The sequence below is a fragment of the Mytilus trossulus genome, chromosome 14, assembly GCF_036588685.1.
Source record: "Mytilus trossulus isolate FHL-02 chromosome 14, PNRI_Mtr1.1.1.hap1, whole genome shotgun sequence".
In the NCBI taxonomy this organism is placed as follows: Eukaryota; Metazoa; Mollusca; class Bivalvia; order Mytilida; family Mytilidae; genus Mytilus; species Mytilus trossulus.
In genome coordinates this window covers 70,636,902-70,657,255 of record NC_086386.1, presented here as the reverse complement: position 1 = coordinate 70,657,255, position 20,354 = coordinate 70,636,902, and the positions used below count along the sequence as shown (strand labels likewise).

Sequence of the window (20,354 nt, the reverse complement as noted above, 5' to 3'; positions counted from 1 at the left end):
CATTATCAATGAACAAACCTGACTAAAATTTTCTAATTTTAAATATAACGAATCAGAGGTTTTAACACCGAAAAACATATACCAATTGCAACCATTTAATCACAGGCACCTGAATTAGGACAGGCACTTAAAAAGTGTGAAATGATATCATTTGTTACAAATGTGGTTCAAACTATGAAACATAAAATTATAAGTCAAATTTACGCGAACAAACTTTTGAAATGCACGTATTATTTATCATATTGCCATGAGTACCAACATTTTTATGAATTCACATTACTATAAGACGCGTAACGGTACTTTTCTATCCCAAATTCATGTATTTGGTTTTGAGGTTATATTTGTTTTTCTCATCGAATTTTGTCTAATGCCTATTCCGTTTCTGTGTGTGTTACATTGTAATGTTGTGTCGTTGTTCTCCTCTTATATTTAATGCGTTTCCCTCGGTTTTAGTTTGTAACCCCAATTTTGTGTTTTGTCCATAGATTTACGAGTTTTGAACACCGGTATACTACTGCTGCCTTTATTAACCTTCATTTATTTATGGGACGAGAAGGACGATCTTCCATTGTGTTAAACATGTTAAAGTCATTTGTTTTATTTTTTAAGTGAAGTACAATTACACTTATCATCTTATGTTCATATATACCACTATTCAAAAGTCAAAAATCGACTGAGAAAAAAACAACTCTAATTTACAAGCTAAAACCGAGGAGAACACATCAAATATAAGTGGAAAACAACGACACAACAGGCACACTGAAGTGTAACAAAAACCAAACGACAAGGCAAAATACATAGAAACGAACTTTTAGATAACAACTGCCATATTCATGACTTGATAGAGGACATTTTAGGCAAAAATGGTGTGTTGAACCTGGTTGTGTGGCTAACTTAACGTCGCGCTTTGTCTCTCAATGTTAAATATACCGCTTAAAGGACATCATCACATGATAGGAATACAGTACAAAAAGACGCTAAAACATACATGACAGAGAAATACATAAATAAAACCCAATTTTCTGCAATAAGCGTTAACTACACCATATAATTTTGAGATAACATATAAAGATAGCATTGATAAAATTGAAAAAGGAAATGGGGAATGTGTCAAAGCGACAACAATCCGACCATAGAGCATACAACAGCTGAAGGCTACCAATGGGTCTTAAATGTAGCGAGAAACTTCCGCACCCGTAGGCTTGATAGTATGCTTTCAGTATATTTTCGAACACGGTCTGCATTTATTATTATGTGTTTTCGGTACTTGTATCTGACATACAATATTAGTTTAAGCTTCTTTTGGCTGTATATTTTTTTTTGGCTTTTATCTTTTCCAAACTGTTCGGTGAATCGTTTTTAATGTATAAATATAAAAGAAATGCGAGTTTCAATTATTGCGATTACAACCATGTTTCATTTTTTGCAATAATAAAAAAATCGCAATAATTTCTGAATTTACAGTTTTCAAATATCAAACATCATTAAATTATGCCATACAGGGCTCCTACATGTATTTCATTTAACCCCAACAGCACCAAGGACATAAAAATGTAAAACAAAAATAGGCTTCTTTGATTTCAAATGCGCAAAGCATATATATTAGTATACATTTTGTTGTTGTTGAATTCTGAGTCTCTTTTATACTTATAAATACATAACATGCTTCAATCTTGAATATAGGATTACTATCTTTTGACGGAAATGATGAGCATATATATATTTATCATCCAACAAAATTATACAGACGAATGATATCATTCTTCGAGTTCATATTTGTATACATTATTAATTAGTATTTGACACTCAATATTATCAATAATTATACTAATTTATTCAATACTAATTCACTGTGTAAGAACGAAAATATAACGCATCTTATATTATCACCGACTTTTACAGCGATATATAGTAAACAACCGTTATAAATAGATCAATATACGTCATTGTACGTGTGTAAGTTAACTTTGTGTGAACATACATTTTACACGTATCTAGTCGCCACAGGTAAGGACATTTTATTTGAAGGTTGTTCACAGAACGATTATCTATGACAACATCTTCTAATTGTGACAAATATTAACTAAAATAAATAAAACACACTATATAATAACAAGTTGTTAAACAATAGTTAACCTGGTACGGTTTTGGTAAACATTAACGTTATTTATTTTTACTTGTAATATCTGTATTTCCCTACATTAATTAAACTTTTAAAACGAACAAATGTATCATTTAATGCAAACCACGTCAAACTATTGAATACAATAAACATGATCAAATAAATAAAACACACTTTATTATAACAAGTTGTTAAACAATAGTTAACCTGGTACGGTTTTGGTAAACTTTAACGTTATTTATTTTTACTTGTAATATCTGTATTTCCCTACATTAATTAAACTTTTAAAACGAACAAATGTATCATTTAATGCAAACCACGTCAAACTATTGAATACAATAAACATGATCAAATAAATAAAAAAAAAAAACTGTTTCTTAATACATTCTTTCCTTTTTTCAGTTTTGAATAAAAGAACGTCACTTGAAATTCTGGGGTGTTTATCCAACAACATTAATGATATTACACAAATATCCACAGGTAACTTTTGCATATCTTTGAATTTTCAAAATGGCCCAAACTGCAGCCTCGACATGTGAAATATGTACTGGTGGACCTGGAGAATATTATTGTCAACAGTGTGATCAATTATTTTGCGGAGGCTGTAAATTATCTCATTTGCGCATGAAAATAAGTAAAAACCACACGTTTTTAAGTGGACCAAACATCAACAAGGAAGAAAAACTATTTTGTACAGAACATGAAGAAATTTTCTTTTTCTACTGTAATGATTGTGATACTCCTGTGTGTAGAATTTGCTCCGTAGAGAAACATAGCCGCCATTTGATGACAGACCTTACTAAATCTACTGAAAAACTGAAATTCGAACTAGTCAAAAACATCGAATCAAAAGTAACAATATCAAAACTAAACCTTGACAAAATTGAAAAAGAAACAAAAGCCTACAGTGAGGAAGTCAAAGCAGTCATCAGAACCATTACTGAAGAGGGTAATTACTGGAAGAAATTGATCGATCAAAAAGTAGAAGATTTTGTTAAGATAGTCCATGATAAGGAACAAAAAGCTGTACAAACTATGTCTGCACTAACCAAAGTGTATTGCGGAGTTTTCGAAAGCTGTCAAGAATGGGGAAAGAAAATTAAAGAAATGGAACCAATAGCAGATGTACTTTTGTTAAAAAAATTGAAGAAAATTAAAACTGATGTGGACAGCATAGAATTAAAGCAAGTTCCCGAAAGGTCTTCTGTGTCATACAAAAACAAAAAGCCATCAGGCACAGAAATAGACAGCCTATTTGGAGATTTGCAGTTCAAGTAAGTGATTTTGTAGAAAAAGGAAAAAAAAATTGGTATACACAATTGCATCGGTATATGAAATGATTTCTTGAATATATGATATCCCTATATTTTGAAAGTGTGTCTTGTAACAATGCAATACGAGCAACATATGCCAATTTAACATTCAAAGGCAAACTTAAAAAATAAACCTACAACACAATGACAGAATGACAAAAGCAAAAAAGCACTAAAAGTCAAACAACACTACACAAAAAAATACACTAACAAACATCTATTGAACAATAAACTTTTCCCCTTAAAGTCTGGTTTTCCAATGGCAGTAAGATAAGATTATGATTAATACTACTGATCTAGGAAAGACAATATTGCTAGATAGTGTTCAAACAGACTAATTTTGTACACTCATTTTCATACGACGAAGTTTTAGTTTTGGCCGTCATTGTATGAACAGTAGCCTACATACAATGAAGCTCAGTTATAAGACAAATAACGGCTAAGAGGACCGTGTATATATAAAAAATTGCAGACAGTTAGGTAGCACTACACAAACTACATTAAAGCATCCGGTATTGCAGTTTTAGATTTTAAAAAAAAGTAAAGGTTTCAACATCGTTATGCAACCTAAGCAAATTTAAAATTGGTTGATTTTCATTACGTGGTCTCGTATACTTATACAGTATTTTGGTATCTTTAGTAAAGAGGTAAAAAGATACCAGAGGGACAGTCAAATTCATAAATCGAAAAGAAACTTTTCTTACAATGCCGTGGCTAAAAATGAAAAAGACGAACAGACAAACAATAGTACACATGACACAACATAGACAACTAAAGAACAAGCAACACGAACCCCAACAAAAACTACGGGTGACCTCAGGTGCTCCGGAAAGGGAGACAGATCCTGCTCCTCATGTGGCACCCGTCGCTCATTTTATAACAAACCTGGTTAATAGTATAATTCGGTAGGTCACATTCATGAAAGGGAAGGGTCACATTAATGAAAGGAAAGGGGATTGTAGTTTCGACTTGAGGAACATATCCGATATGATTTGTGAAACGGTTATTCCATAAAGGTCAACCAACTCGTGATGGCGTCAGTAAAATTTGCGAAGAGATGTTTTCAACTTCACTATTTGGAACTCTAAGTTTGATAGCTTTCTTTATGAGAAGCAACCCTCTATCAAGACAATCATGATAGGAAATGCAAGCACGGGAATATCTTATCAATTGGGAGATATATACCCCGTATGCAGGTGCTGCTGGAAGGTGTGAACTTTACTTTTAATTTAGACTATGAATATAAAAAAGAAGCCTCTACTTGAAAAAAAACTATTTACATTTTTCTTACGCTCCGTTGAGTCACTAATGTTGGACACTCAGTTGCTAAATGATTTACGGCTCTTTCGCTATTGCTTCGTTCATAACAAAAAAGTATAAAGGATGTATTCTTCTGACATTCAGCCTAGTTTAAATCTCGCTCTGGAAATATTTCCAAAACATATGACATAATTGGGAAAATCAATGAATTTGAACAATGTCATATTTAAACTTAACTCTGTGAAGAAATTGTGTATTGCCAGTAGTTTTGAGTAAAACATTATTCAAATTTTACCGCCAATCAAGTCAGTCTTTTTGGTCAATATTGTAAAAAAATTGGGTAACGATACAAGAAATGATTTCACTAGAAACATGTTCATCCTACATCACTTTTGTCTTTTTAAATTTATTGTGTGGCCAAAACGCACGTCTGGTATATAAAATTTTAAGTCTGGTATTTTTTGTTAGCTTTTAATCGTGTGTTTCTCTGTCCTACATCTTTTCCAATTTATTTGTTTTGTAGTCCTGTCATGTTATATTGTCATTTAATGTTACTAGTATATTAAACATCGCTATTTAAGCGGTAGGTTTTGCATGCTACAACACTAGGTTCAACCCACTTTTTTTTCTTAAACGTCCTGTACCAAGTGCGGAAAATTGCCATTTGTATATTATAGTTCGTTTCTGTATGTGTTAGATTTTAATTGTGTATTTCTGTTGTGTCGTAGTTCTCTAATATTTAATTCGTTTCCCTCAGTTTTAGTATGTAACCCGGATTTTTTTTTCTCTCTTAATCGATTTATGAATTTCAAACAGCGATATACTTCGCTTGCCTTTATTTCCTTAAACGGAGAAAATCAAAAATTTACAAAAATGTCAGCATGGTAAATTTGACCCAAAAAAAGCTTCAAAATATGATAAAACTTTCTTATATCAGCACCTACCTATAGTTTTTTTTAGGATAAATTTATTCACGTTAGTTCACCTCATCTTTGTTAAAAGTATAAACAAAAAGTTATTTTGGAACAGTGGCTTTTTTCATGATAATAGCTCCAAAAGGGGTAAAACTTGATGAAAAATTGGAAAATCCTCAAAATTGGGTACTTTCAAAGAGCTGTAACAACAAAAAAAGAAGCGCACCTCGTGGCGTTTTGGTATAAAAGGCGCTTCGGCAAATTTATCTCAAACGGTGTTTTTATCTATTATGGATTTCTGATGTATATAATCATTTTATTTTAGGGAAGGTAAAGAGTTAATGGAAAAAAATGAAAATCAACAAAATACCAGGTAATACAAATAATTTATTGTTTAGTAAGGTAAATAGAAGTACATAAACCTTATTCAAATATCGAACACTACTGATAAAAGACTAACAAAAGTAACCATACACAATTGAAGATGAAGACAACGCTAAAATCAAAACACAAATACTGGACAGTAGACCGAAAATATCAGTCCAGTAATTCCTCATTTAAAGTCACTATCAGAAATTGTGTAAAAACAAGCAGCAATACGTTGATCACCCATAGATGGCTGGAGATTTGTAAAGAAGCGGGGCATTTCTAGACGCTCTTTTAAAACAATAAGATGTGTTATGATTGCCAATGAGACAAATATTCATTGAAGTTCTAAGATGATGTTTTCAATCATATGCAGCTGTAAGGAGTTCAACTAGATAAAATAAAATATACTGCATACATGGTAAAGTCCACTGTAAAAGACTTTGTTTGCGAAAATTTGCATTGGAACTTGACTTTATACCTATGTTTTTGGTGTAAATATTAAAAAATATGGCTGTGTCATTTACTTCTTTCCTACTCGCAGTATGTAAATACCTCCATGCTTATTCTGTGATGATAATTACATTCTGATTAATCATATTTCAGGCGGCCACGAAAAATGCAAAAGATGTACAAATACGTTTGTTTCAATTGTGGGTGAGTAAGATTTATGTTCACATTTTAAATGTTGTTTTTATAATTGTCTTGGGTGTTTTTTTTCCAGACTAATCGAAACGTCATAATGAGTATGTTGGCAAATTTGGAAGTAATATAAAAGAATTTGTCATTACTGAAATTATCATCTGTTATATTATATTATAGTATATCTAAACAATGTCTCCAATACTAGTAATTGATAATATAGAAGTCAATTTAGATATGTTCAGAATATGTGTCTTGTGTTGAGGCGTTGTATTTAACATGAACGAAACAACACCATATCGAATTATCTTCAAAGTGTATGTATAGTATTAAATTGACTTTTAGCTAAATGACAGAAAGAAATATTTAAACTAACGTGACTGACAGTTTTATGTTGAATTATTTAAATGATGTTACTTCCTAATTGGCCGGGAAAGATTGAAAATAATTTACTTCCTTTTATATAACAGACACCATATCAACCCGAACCAAAACATAACGAACATGTTATCTCTGTCCGATAACATGCTTTATTTCATTAATATTAAAGCAATGTTTTTACTATATTCAGAATATTGTTATGTGTATCGGAACAGCGGTAATGAATTTATGTTAACTAAATGGAAGTTTTCCGCTAAATTTACTTGGTTTAAGTATTGGGATTTCTCTTTAAACTGTTTTTAATTTAACATGCTAAGAATGTATCACAACAACGTGTTTCCGAATTTTGCAGTAAGAAAAAAACAACTCTTTGAATACTTTACATTGTATTGTTTTTTGGTAATGACTATTGTATTGTTTTTACAGATATAAGCCGGTTCTAACGTGAGTATAAAAAATGTACAAAATGGACGATAAAAAAACCAAATATATGAACATGGTATGGAATAACTTATTTTGGGATGGAAAATGTTGTTTAATTATCGGTATGCTTTATTCATACAAACCGTAACTTTATGGATTATATGTGTGAGTGTGAAGTAAAGTTTGCCGTCAGCTTAACACTAAAAATTAAATATAAGAATTCTATTAAAAAATGATACGATGGGAAATTGTCTTGTGCAAGCAAATACTGCTCACTTTTTATCTTACGCTTCTTTTGAAGTAGAAAATATTGAAAACGAAGAATACTTTGAAAAAAAATTAACTGGTCTAATATAAGACACAAAATATAAAGAAACGCTAACTCACACAGGCAAGATTAGACATCAGAGAAATAAGCTCGAACTAATCAATCATCACAATTGTTTTAGAAAGAGAGACAATACTAAAAACAAACATTAACAAGACAAGACATTCATATAAATATGTAAAAACAAATATAATCATTTGCCAATATGTTGGACTTGTAGTGATTTTAGACATGGTATAGCACACGGTATATCCTCAGTGGTGTGTTTCCAATATTCTTTTGTAAACAAAGTCGGAAGGTTGCCTTCAGAAATTTGAGACATCTTGAAGTGATTTTTCTTCTTTTTGTACTAAACCGTTATTCCGGTAATATCAACAATGATACAACGTAAACACTAGCGTATCTTGTAATTTGGTGACTATGTGGAACGCATCTATCCCATTGAACTATAAATAAAGGATACTTCAGATACAGTTAAATCGGCTTCATATCTTGACTTTCATCTAGAAATTGACCAGGAGGGTCGGTTGAAAACAAACTTTACGACAAAAGAGATGATTTCAGTTTTCCTATTGTAAACTTTCCATTTATTAGTAGCAACATTCCAGCAGCACCTGCATACGGGGAATATATCTCCAAATTGATACGATATTCCCGTGCTTGTATTTCCTATAATGATTTTCGTGATAGAGAGTTGCTGCTCACAAGGAAGCTATTAAACCACGAGTTTCAAATGGTGAAGTTGAAATCATCCCTTCGAAAATTTTACGGACGCCATCATGAGTTGGTTGACCGTTATGGAATAACCGTTTCACAAGTGATATCGGATATGTTCATTACGTCGTAAGCACAATCTCCTTCCATTTCATGAATGTGACCTGCCGAATCAGACTAATTACCGGATTTGATATCACATAAGCAACACGACGGGTGCCACATGTGAAGCAGGATCTGCTCACCCTTCTGGAGCAGCTGAGATTACCCCTAGTTTTTGGTGGGATTCGTGTTGTTTATTCTTTGGTTTTCTATGTCGTGTCATGTGTACTATTGTTTGTCTGTTTGTCTTTTTCATTTTTAGCCATGGTGTTGTCAGTTTGTTTAGATTTATGATTTGGACTATCCCTTTAGTATCTTTTGTCCCTCTTTGTACTACAGTAAAGAATTTCGACTTCTCAAAATAAAAAATCATAAGACACAAGTATATATATATATTTTTTACAGGAATGAACCCATTACATCGATGAATGGGTATGTATTGAAGTTATAATGCTTTTCAGTGCTTAAACAGTATGAAGATTTATTCACAAAAACAAATTATTAGCTCGGTTTGGATCTTATTATTTCGTTAATGTGAAATAACATTTTTTTTATATGAAAACAATGGTATATTGATGAAACTTCAGTAGCGGATTGTACATACCTTAGAGGGTCTTCAGCTTACCAAGAGAGGTGATGCATTTATATTGATTACTTAAACAATGTAAATGATTCAACAAACATTGACCGTTCAAAATATATGTTTGCTTTAATTTATTTTTCGTCCAACGATCAATATATTTTGTGTCTCATATTAAAGCAGTTATTTCTACTTTACAGTATGTAAATAGTTATCAAAGGAACAAGCATTATTATTTAGTACGCCAGACGCGCGTTTCGTCTACATACGACTCATACGATCAATAATATAAAAGTTTAAAATTATACCAGACACAATAAAAATGTTTTATACATGATTGATAAGCTAATTAACACTTTTCTTCTTTCATATTTTTGCAGTAAAGGTTTGTTTATGTAAGTAACACGTTTCAACCTTAATCATATCATATCACACTCATCAAATCCTTGGGATGTTAATGTATGGAAAAAAAACCTTCTATCTCGCATCAATTAGTTGTCCTTGAAACTAAACACAATAGTTATGCCATTTGAGCTTGCAATATGTCTTGTTAGAGTTTACACAACGCGATAGCTCATGTCTTTGTTTGAAATACGGTTTTTATTTATTTAAAAAAATGAAAGCAACACGTTTAATATTTATATGCGTCGGAAGCGCTTTTCTGGATTTATATATATAATTACCTTTATCAGGACCGCGTAAAGCCAAACATTTGAAATCCGAAGATGTAAAAGTACCGAAACCGTTGAAGAGCTATATGTATAAAAACCAAAATAAATAACCAAATTCATCTAAAGCCAAATTTGCCTGAGGGAGTTTGTACCTTAGTTTTTTAATAATTTCAAAATTTATAAACGGACAATTTTAGAAAAGTTCGTTAACTCATGTCAGTATTTAACTGTTCTTGTTATATTGATCTTTGTTTATAAAACTGTATATGTAGTGTCCTTTTTATGAAATGTATCCCAAAAAATAATCAAATTAGAAAAGCGCTATTGATACTTTAAATGTAGGTCCAAAATTCCAAGTAGATGAATTTTCAAAATAAGAGACCATGGTATCAACTTCATCGGGCAAAGTTGACCTTAGACGAAGTTAAATATCTTTTTAATACTTCTTCAATATTTAATCATATAGCTGCTAACTGTTCTCCATATAAAGGAATTCATAACTTTCATTTTTTTTGGATTTCATCACACCTGATGCATATTGAAACCTGAAAAGTGTTTATGACTAAATATAAAAAAGAAGATGTGGTATGATTGCCAATGATACAACTGTCCACAATAGTCCAAAATGACACAGACATTAACAACTATGTGTCACCCTACTGCCTTCAAAAATGAGCAAAGCCCATACCGCATAGTCAGCTATAAAAGGTCCCTACATGACAAAATAAAACAATGCAAACGAGAAAAACTAACTGCCTTATTTATGGCGTTGTCAGTTTGTTTTAGATTTACGAGTTTGACTGTCCCTTTGGTGTCTTTCGTCCCTCTTTTATGGCCAAAACATTAACGAAAAACAATTATGTTACTCATAGACAAACGATGATAACTGAATTACAGGCTCCTGACTTTGGACAGGCACATACATAAATAATGTGGCGGGTTTAAACATAGTAGCGGGATCCCAACCCATCCCTAACCTGGTACATTGGTAAAACAGCACAACATAAGAATGAACTATAAAAATTAGTTGAAAAAGGCTTAACTCATCAGATGAAAAAAAAAAACATACAATTAGACGTGACCTGGAACTTGTACATCCCGACAACAAAACGACGCTAGGAACAAATCTGAGAGTACCCGCAGTTAACTGACAGCAAGTTTAGAGCCACTAACAACTAAACAAAATCATCCAAACATCATGCTAAACAATCAATCCGTACACATCCAACATACATCATTAGATGGATTTAGTGTAAAGACGTCATAAACAGTCAGAAAAAGATGAAGTTGTGAAATCCAATACTATAATATATTTAGTTTTTTTACCATTCAGCGTTAGATTTAATGTATGTTTATTTTGCAAATACGTTTTGATAATTAATCGTATACTTGGTCGCTCTTAGTTTGTCCCACATTATGAATTTTAGATTAACCTTACCTCACTTATCACAAAAGGAATGTGTCGTATCTGCTCCTTGTATATTTCAATGTATCCAATACATAACTCCTGTAAAACTACATGGTACTCCATTATATAACCGAGATTTAAGAATTTATGAAAGTGTTTGTAGTGTAACATCATATTTTAAAGTTTCACAAATGTTTTGTTTTTGTGAACAATATGTATATTTGATAGTAAAAACATCACGAACAATACACCAATGAGGATAGAAACAGAGAATGTTGTGACTTATACTTAATACACATAACAAACGATTTATGAAGTTGGTACTTTTATAATGTATCAAATATTCCAAGATTATTAGTGTTTATCGTCTAAAAACTCAAATGAAACGACTGTTTTTTCTTGAACATGTTTAATGGATGTTACTAGAAACTGTTAGATATTTTATAGTTTATACATGCATGCATATGCACCAGAAGATTCTTCTTATGAATAGGATTTAATTATAGGTTAAGAATATGGACCTCCTTTTGAAGATATTTACGATTTAAAATATGGCGGGAAAAGGCTGCGTCGGACTTTTACCTTATATTTGCATTCATATTATTTGGGTCTCAAAACAAAAGAAAGAAATCAATAATCTTTTAAACTTTTGGTAAATTACCTTTAATCATGAGCTTATATTAAAAAAAAATGGGTGTTATGAGGTAAAATATTATACCATGTTTTGTATTGAAAAACACAAAGGAGTTTAAACATTTGACACGAATTCCAGAATCTCACCTGAATAAATCATTAAATAAACGTTGTGCGTTATTTTCTCTTTCTTGTTGTGCTGAACCGTATAGAACGTGTAAATACATATATATATATTTGTTTTTAATCAGAGATGATTTTTGATCGATCATGTATAGCTGAATGGAGACAATTCTTCTCAATAAAAGCGAGTAATTTAGTTCAGCTGTGTTTATACGCATAAGCTATATGTATAATGTATTATGTTTAGCGCTCTTATATACATCTACATCTCTATGTACATGTAATGCAGAGAAACACAAAAGTCTTATACTATATATATATAATTTATCGTTTTTTCTCGATTTTTATTTATCGTTTCAGGGAGTGCATAAACAGTTATTGTTTCGGGTAAGTATTTGGTCATTGTACTGTACAAAAAAACCGTTTAGATAATTTTGACTATACTTTTCTTTGCAAACGACCGACTTGTGATCGATTCTAATATAGAGCATACAAAACATTATGAAATAGTACCACAAAATGCTGGTACAATTTCAGACAAATTATACTTGTGGTCAATCTATGATTTGTTCAATCATGCCCTTGTGAATCATGATCATCATCAATAACTATAAAAAGTAGTTCATAAGATAAACAATAATGAATGGGTAGCTAAATACAGTTATAAAATAGTCTGTTTGTCTTTGGTTTGTTTTTGAATTTACAAATTTCCACAGTATGATAATCATTCGAACTGGTTTTCAAGGTTTAACAGGTGAAAAAAGAAATACTTCGATTAAAAAAATTAGAAATTACATGCTTCATAAGAAAGCAAATAATCAACTGAAATAATGCCTACTGAACTTTAATTAGTAAGGTGCTGGAAACGTTGATATCTTAAAAAACAGTTTAATATTTGAATTAAGCCTTCTCTCGTGCTTCGCATTTGGCTTTGAAACAAAAAAAAAGGTTCAAATTAGGATTAAGTTATGTTTCGACTTTATATAAGTAGGGTGCTCAAATAATTCGAGTGTGATTCAAACTCCACGTCTCCTTTTTAAAGGCAGTACTTTGACTGGAAAAATTAACGTTATATACATTGATACTTGATAGGAGAGTTGTCTCATTGGCTCACATACCACATCTTTTTATTTATAAAAACATGTTGAAGACGAAATTGAGTCAGAGTCTATAAATCATTTTATAACTTGTGACGTAAAGATTAGATAAAAAACTGTTCAGTATGAATAAGTCGTCAGTCGAGTAAAATTGCGTTTACTGATGCTCGATTCAGAATGTTTGTAAAAGATCAGTGCATTCGAGTACTGAAAATGCCAATGTTAGACTATTACAAGTTTTTTGGTATTGTATGGCTAATGTTATGTTGTAAATAGTTTTCAAAGGTACCAGTATTAAAATTTAATACGCCAGACGCTAGTTTCGTCTACATAACACTCATCAATGACGCTCAGATCTAAATAATAAAAAAGCCAAACAGGTTCAAAGTTGAAGCACTGAGGACCAAAAAGTAACAAAAAAACAAAAAAAAAATGTTTTTGAAAAATTCAAAGTTTAGTTTACAGGAAATTTATAAAATAAATGGAAAACAACACGTTTAATAATTTTTTGCGTCCGAAGCGTCTTTTTATTTACCTTCATCAGGAACGCTGACCATATAATTGATACTCATGGCAACACTGACATGCTGACTAAGGCTTAATTATATAACGCATATATTTCAGGGACTTTTGTCATTCTGTAAACTATGGTTTTCAATGTCGATATCGATGTCCGTATATACCAAAAATGTTTGGTCTTTCCACTTTTCTGTGGAAAGACATATTATTTTTCTTCTGATTATTCTTTTTCTTCTTCCGCCTAATTTTGTTCTTGCGATAAATATTTGTTTAGCAATATGTCGCTTAGATATTTGGTATATTTGGTATATGATATCAAACAGTTTATGCTCCTTTGAAATTTACCCTGCGTAACCGAATACTTTTCTTTGTAGGAGTTATCTCCCCAAACAGTGTTTTCCTTATGTCCACTACTCCTTTGCAACCATAAAAGATAATGACAAATTAATTCTATAAAATTGCTCGTTTTATCCCTCGCATGATTTGTCCTATTTTGACCGAAGCGATATGAACGCTCCATATGACAGTTATTTCCCCTTATGTATTTGATAAAAGTGATATGCATTTCTATCTTGTAAACCATAAGTGACAGAGACTTAGGACCTTTTGATTTGAGGTCCTTGGTCCAAAAAACTGAAAATTAAGTCAAGGTCAAAGGTCAAGGTCATATTCGAATTTTTGAATTTGATTTATTTCAACTCATTTCCAGAAACCGTAGAAGAAATCGACAAATTACTTTTTCTAAATTGTTAGTTGCGACATGTCGGTACACATACATTTTGATTACATTGGTAATTTGAACGTAAAAGGGGTTTTTCTCCCCTCTTGTATTTAAAAATTTGCGTATTGTGATATAGCTTATTAACCAAATATAATTAAGACATAAAAAAAATTATGGTCTTTTGATTTGAGGTCCTTGGTTAATGACCTTGAAATTGATCTCAAGGTCATAGCTTTATCTGACGTTCGAGATTGTGACCTTTGCTTTTACCTCATATATAAACATGATAAAGCCATGAGACTTTGGCAAAAGGTATCAAACCATTTAACCTTGAAAAAAACAACGGAAGTGACCTTGTGTAAACCGAAAGTAGCTATTTTTTGTACTGTATTAATATAAAAGTATATAGAACCAGATATTTACGGAATCATTGTCAATTAAATATTCAAATTATATCGGAAGTAACATTTTTCAAAACCTGAAGTAACAAATTATCTCCCTTATTTAAAACATATTGTATAGAAACCATATATTTTCAGAATCAGCGTACAGTAATCTATCATTTGACGATTGAAATGACATTATAAACTTAATTTTAAAACTTTCATATGAAAATACATGGTTTTTATCAACTTTTGTTAAGTTTCGAACGTATTGTCTCTATATGTTTTTAAATAAGTTTTAGCGATTGAAGGCCTATTGGTGGTATTCGGCTGTGTTCTGCTCTTTGGCCGGCTTGGTGTCTCTTTGTCATATTCCCCATCTTTATTCTCGATTTTATCTTGAGGAGTATGAAGATATTTTAAGACCTAGTGGGGCGTGTTGCATCTAGCAAAACGATATTGTCACTACATCCCTGAATAAATTGTGTTAAAATGTAAACATTAATAATGTTTAATGTTGATATTTGTAATAATATGTTCTTAATGTTAATGTTTTGATATGTTACCGTATTTTGGTATATTTCAAAAAAGCTACAAGAAGTCAGTTTGGCATGATTTGATAAAAGATGCATAAAACTCCATCTCGAACCAAGGACGAGAGGATGCCATGTCTATTGGAAAACAACAGTAAAGCTCATCGTATGAACCGTTTGCATTTTAGAGACAAAAAATAACATTAAATAGTTTTTCAATTTACTGTACCAAAAGACCGTTTCAGCTTTTTATCATTGTCCAATAAAACTCATGTTTTTCACACATAAATATATATTATATACTAGATATAAAAGACAACTTTTCTTAAATATTATAAAGACAATGATGCATGTATGATTCTATCTGTATGATTATATACTCGTTTATATAGTTTGTGTATATTGAAGTGTTATTTTGTTAGGAATAAAGGTTGAAACCAAAATCAAAGAAATAGCAGTACGCACAAAACATCTACAAACAAAACCAATAAAGGAATATTTCGACCAACGCGCGTTTTGTCCGAATAAGATTCTTCATTGACGCTCACATTAATGATTTTTTATTCACACATGTCATTCCCGTTGTCGGGTATAGGAATTGATTTGCAAACATGAAGATAAATAAAAGAGGGATTGAAGACACCAGAGGGAGAGTCAAACGCATAGATCGAAAATAAACTGACAACGCCCACTGCTAAAGTGTCAACAATTAGCGATTATTCTTATCGTCGTGATTTATTCAAAGATGCACGCTTCTATTGTAGTTTTACCATCATACATATAAACTGAAAAGATTTGAATATTTCGGCATGTTTAGGTAAAAAGAAAGTACTTGTTTTATTTAATTTAATCAACTTGACGTGTTTGATGGACGTTGAAAAAAACCTAAACGTTTACGCTATGAATTATTGTTTACAAATATAGTGGATTGTTAAAGTCTGATACTTAATCATCGTTAAAACAAAAGATGTGAGAGACAATCACGATCAACCAATCATTTTTTCTTATCGTGTCCTGTACTAAGTCTGGAAAATGACAGTTGTTATTGAATAGTTAGTGGGTGTCTGTGTTTCATTGTCGTTTTAGTTTTTTTGTTTCATTTCAGTGTTTATGTTGCTTTGTTGTTTTCCTTCTATAGTTGATGTGTTTTCCTCCGTTTAAAGTTGCATCCCGGATTTGTTTTCTCTCAATTAATTTATGACTTTCGAACAGCGATATACTACTGTTTTATTTATGTAGCACTGTATATATTTAGTTAACCGAATAACAAAACCAATAGATCACTTCAAAACACTACGCATTTAATTAAAAAACTAAGACATTCGAAAACCCCTAGAAAAAGGGGGGGGGGGGGGGTCTTACGTGCTTTTGTATTTTTAAAATGAGATATTTTCTTACAACCATTCATTTGAAACAAAAAGAAAGAACATTAAATTAATATTGATTCGATTTGTTTATTTGTTATCTGTTGTGATCCTTCACAATCACAATTTCTATAATGTAACCTTTCTTTTGGTCTGTGTTTCACACACAAAATGTCCATTATGTAACCTAACTTTTAGTCAATTGTTTCTTAGATAATGTTAATCATTATACTGTGGGTTCATTTTTAATCGCTTGATGTCAATTTTCGTGGATTTCGTGATTACCAGTACAACAAATTCCAAACTGATATACGAATGAATGCAGACTATGGCAAAACCAAGAAAAACAAGCTTTCCCTAATCCACGAAAAATGAAACCCACAAAAAAAGATTAATCCCAGTATTTCCATTGAAAACCTTAGTTATAATATTAAAGTGCGAGATAGTGTTTTATAAATAATTGAACTGAGATAAAGAGCACAAAGGAATTCCTTGAATATATTTTTATAGTAGCAGACATTGCATTAAATAATCTTGAAAAACCCATTAAAATAGTCTGCAACTATTGCACTTTTGACAAATTTGGTATTGTTTGATGTTGTGTTAGTGCATAAATATGTCCTTAGTTTTCTATGGTGTGTCTTGTGTACTATTATTTGTCTGTTTGTCTTTTTATTTAGCCCCTTCTTGAAAAACATGGTTATGAAAATTGTTGTTGATGTTGTGCAAGTATATATATACCTTACATCTATAAATTGTTGCAAGTTTGAATTTATTTAGATTTCATTTGAATTGTGTTTTTGTTCTATCTCGTTGTTATTGTTTGTTTTTGTTGTAACATATACGATGTTGGTTTGATCAAAGGCGTCTTTGTCATAACATTCAAAAACAAAAACAACAACGTTACTATACAGAAAAGATCACTTTTGATTAAATACATCAAAGACGTTGATGTGTCATTAAAACATAGTCTAAGTACCAAATCAAATAAAGGCTTGTGAGCAAGATTGACCTAATTGTCAACAAAGAATACTGTAACTACTGTTTTCGAAATGAACGTGCAGTTTTAGATGAAATAAAAAACGATGTTGTGGAACAAAACAAGATATTATTAAGTAAACGATAGAGACGTGTCGTACATTTGTTTAAACTAGTACGCATTAGTGTTTTTTTGTTATCTGAAGCTCGTATCATGCGGCAGACTATTCGCACTGCATTGGTTACCCATATGTGACGTTGTGCTGTTTTCTACACGATTGTTGTCTCTTTGACATATTCACGTTACCATTCTTACTTCTAATGTATTTAGTATTTTGTTTTTGTGTCATCAGAATATTGCTTTCATAAATTTTTGTTCACGTTTTTATTCTTATTTTGGATAATTCTAGTTATCGTAAATGTCTTATTGAACCAAGAATTCAAAGTTTTTGTTGTGTAATAGAAAACGACATTTCAAGTTTCACACCAACACCATGAGTACATGGAATTTTAGCTATTAGGGTATTAATTATTTTTCTGGGTATTTAAAAGTGATATTACTTAACATTACTTCTATACATGCTAAACTACACTGCTTCATTAAGAGATTTGTTTTCAATCAAGTTGGATGCACGAATATATATCTAATGTTTTGTGTCATAAAAGATTTTACCTTAGAAACACCATACTGAATCTGACAACACATACTCAAAATATTATATCTTCTTATAGTAAACTTTGAAATCGACACGTTGAACAAATTTGTTCAGTTTGGTTTACTGATGTTGCGCCGACAGTCAGTATTTAAATATGTATCTATTTTGCACCACTATTTCGCCATTTTTGTTAGTAATCATCTTTATCATGAAGGTAAATCCAGAAAAGCGCTTCGGACGCAAGAAATTAATAACGTGTTGTTTTCAATATTTTACATCACTGGGTCGATACCTCTGCTGGTGGACTATCAGTCCCCGAGGGTATCATCAGCTCGGTAGTTAGTATTTCGGTACTGACATGATTTAACAAACTTTACTAAAATTTGTCCGTTTATAAATTTATAAATTATTAAGAAACTAAGGTTTCAACTCCCTCAGGCAAAGTTGGCTTTAGATGAATTTGGCTATTCATTTTAGGTATTTTTGACATACAGCTCTTCAACGGTTTCGGTACTTATACATCTTTGGATTTCAAATGTTTGGCTTTGAGCGTTCCTGATGAAGGTAAATCCAGAAAAGCGCTTCGGACGCAAGAAATTAATAACGTGTTGTTATCAATATTTTATTGCTTGTTGTTCGGTGTGAGCCAAGGCTCCGTGTTGAAGGCCGTACTTTAACCTATAGTGGTTTACTTTTTAAATTGTTATTTGGATGGAGAGTTGTCTTATTGGCACTCACACCACATCTTCCTATATCTATGTTCATAATATTATGTTACCGATTAAACTCACATATAAAATAGTGTTTACGTCACATATAGCACAGCAAAATTAACAATACATCGATATTAAGACGCTTAGACGACTTCAATTTCGAATATATGACAGACTATGAAGGATTATACATGTATGTCCTGTCCAAATTACACTTCAATTCCAACAAACAACAAATGATTATTTGTATTACATACTTTTTTTTTGACATTAGAAACTTCATGACCGAAAGAGAACCGCAAAATGAAAGTAAAATTCAGCTACAGTAAACTTATCTCTAACACATCATACAATATATTTTATAATATATTAACTTAAAATGCTTTTTATAATATTGTATATGTTAAGTAAAAGATCAAGTAAACTTAAACTTTTTTGTTAATTAGTTGTTATTGACTTTGAACTAGCTGTCAGTAACTACGAGTACTCTCAGATCTGTACTTAGAGTCTTTTTGTTTTTGGATGTACAAATACCCAGCCAAGTTCACTCTGTGTTTTTGTTAGATGTATTTCTATTTGTATCCATCTGATGAGTGAAGCCTTTTTCAACTGATTTGTATAGTTTGTTCTTATGTTGTAATGTTACACCACTGTCCCATGTTAGGGAAGGGTTGGGGTCGGCTTACATGTTTAACTCCGCCATATTATGTATGTATGTACAGTTTTTTTTCATTTTTTTAACATAAATTATGCCGTTAGTTTTCTCGTTTGAATGTTTTTACATTTGTCATTTCGGGGTCTTTTATATCTGACTTTGCGATATTGGGCTTTTCTCATTGAAGAATGCCATACGGCGACCTACAGCCGTGTCATTTGGTCTCTTGCGAACAGTTGTCTCATTGGCAATCATACAAAATCTTCTTTTCTAATTAAGTTTATTTTATTGCCTATTAAAATCACATGTAGATATTTATTAAATTGTAATTTTGTTTCGACATGTCTAAATGGTGTAAGTCTTATTATTATATTTTAAGTAAAAGATAAAGTTACATGTGTAAGTACTTTACCCTTGCATTAAATGTATCTGAATTTTTGACATTTGTATCTATATATTATGTCTGGATTTTTTTCTTACATAATGTTGTCAATATATTGAAATTATGCAAATGTCATGAAAGCCAGAGGTTCAGCTAGCTTTTTAAAACCACCATTTTCTACGAAATGCATGTACCAAGTCATGATTTTTTTCACATTCGTTTGATGTGTTTGAAGTTTGAATTTGCCATTTAATAAGGAACTTTCCGTTTTGAATTTTCCTTGGTTTTCGGTATTATTCATACTGTTTGCACACAATTCAATAAATCATAGCATGAGTTAATACATCTTACATTGAACTAAGACACATGTTTC

The 20,354-nt window shown here is 31.3% G+C and overlaps 1 protein-coding gene across 2 annotated transcripts; it reads left to right on the top strand.

The window, feature by feature from the left end:
• The first annotated feature begins 1,960 nt into the window (after nt 1–1,960).
• LOC134695825 (E3 ubiquitin-protein ligase TRIM36-like) lies at nt 1,961–15,576 on the top strand. Of its 2 annotated transcripts, XM_063557251.1 has the most exons (9): nt 1,961–2,007; nt 2,525–3,396; nt 5,935–5,982; nt 6,582–6,632; nt 7,425–7,442; nt 8,971–8,997; nt 9,526–9,540; nt 12,341–12,367; nt 15,292–15,576. In XM_063557251.1, the coding sequence occupies exons 2-9, from the start codon at nt 2,633–2,635 to the stop codon at nt 15,332–15,334; spliced, it is 993 nt and encodes a 330-aa protein (XP_063413321.1). In that variant the 5' UTR covers nt 1,961–2,007; nt 2,525–2,632; the 3' UTR covers nt 15,335–15,576. The 2 variants fall into 2 exon arrangements, with proteins under 2 accessions (XP_063413321.1, XP_063413322.1); XM_063557252.1 differs by lacking the exon at nt 9,526–9,540.
• The last annotated feature ends 4,778 nt before the right edge of the window (nt 15,577–20,354 follow it).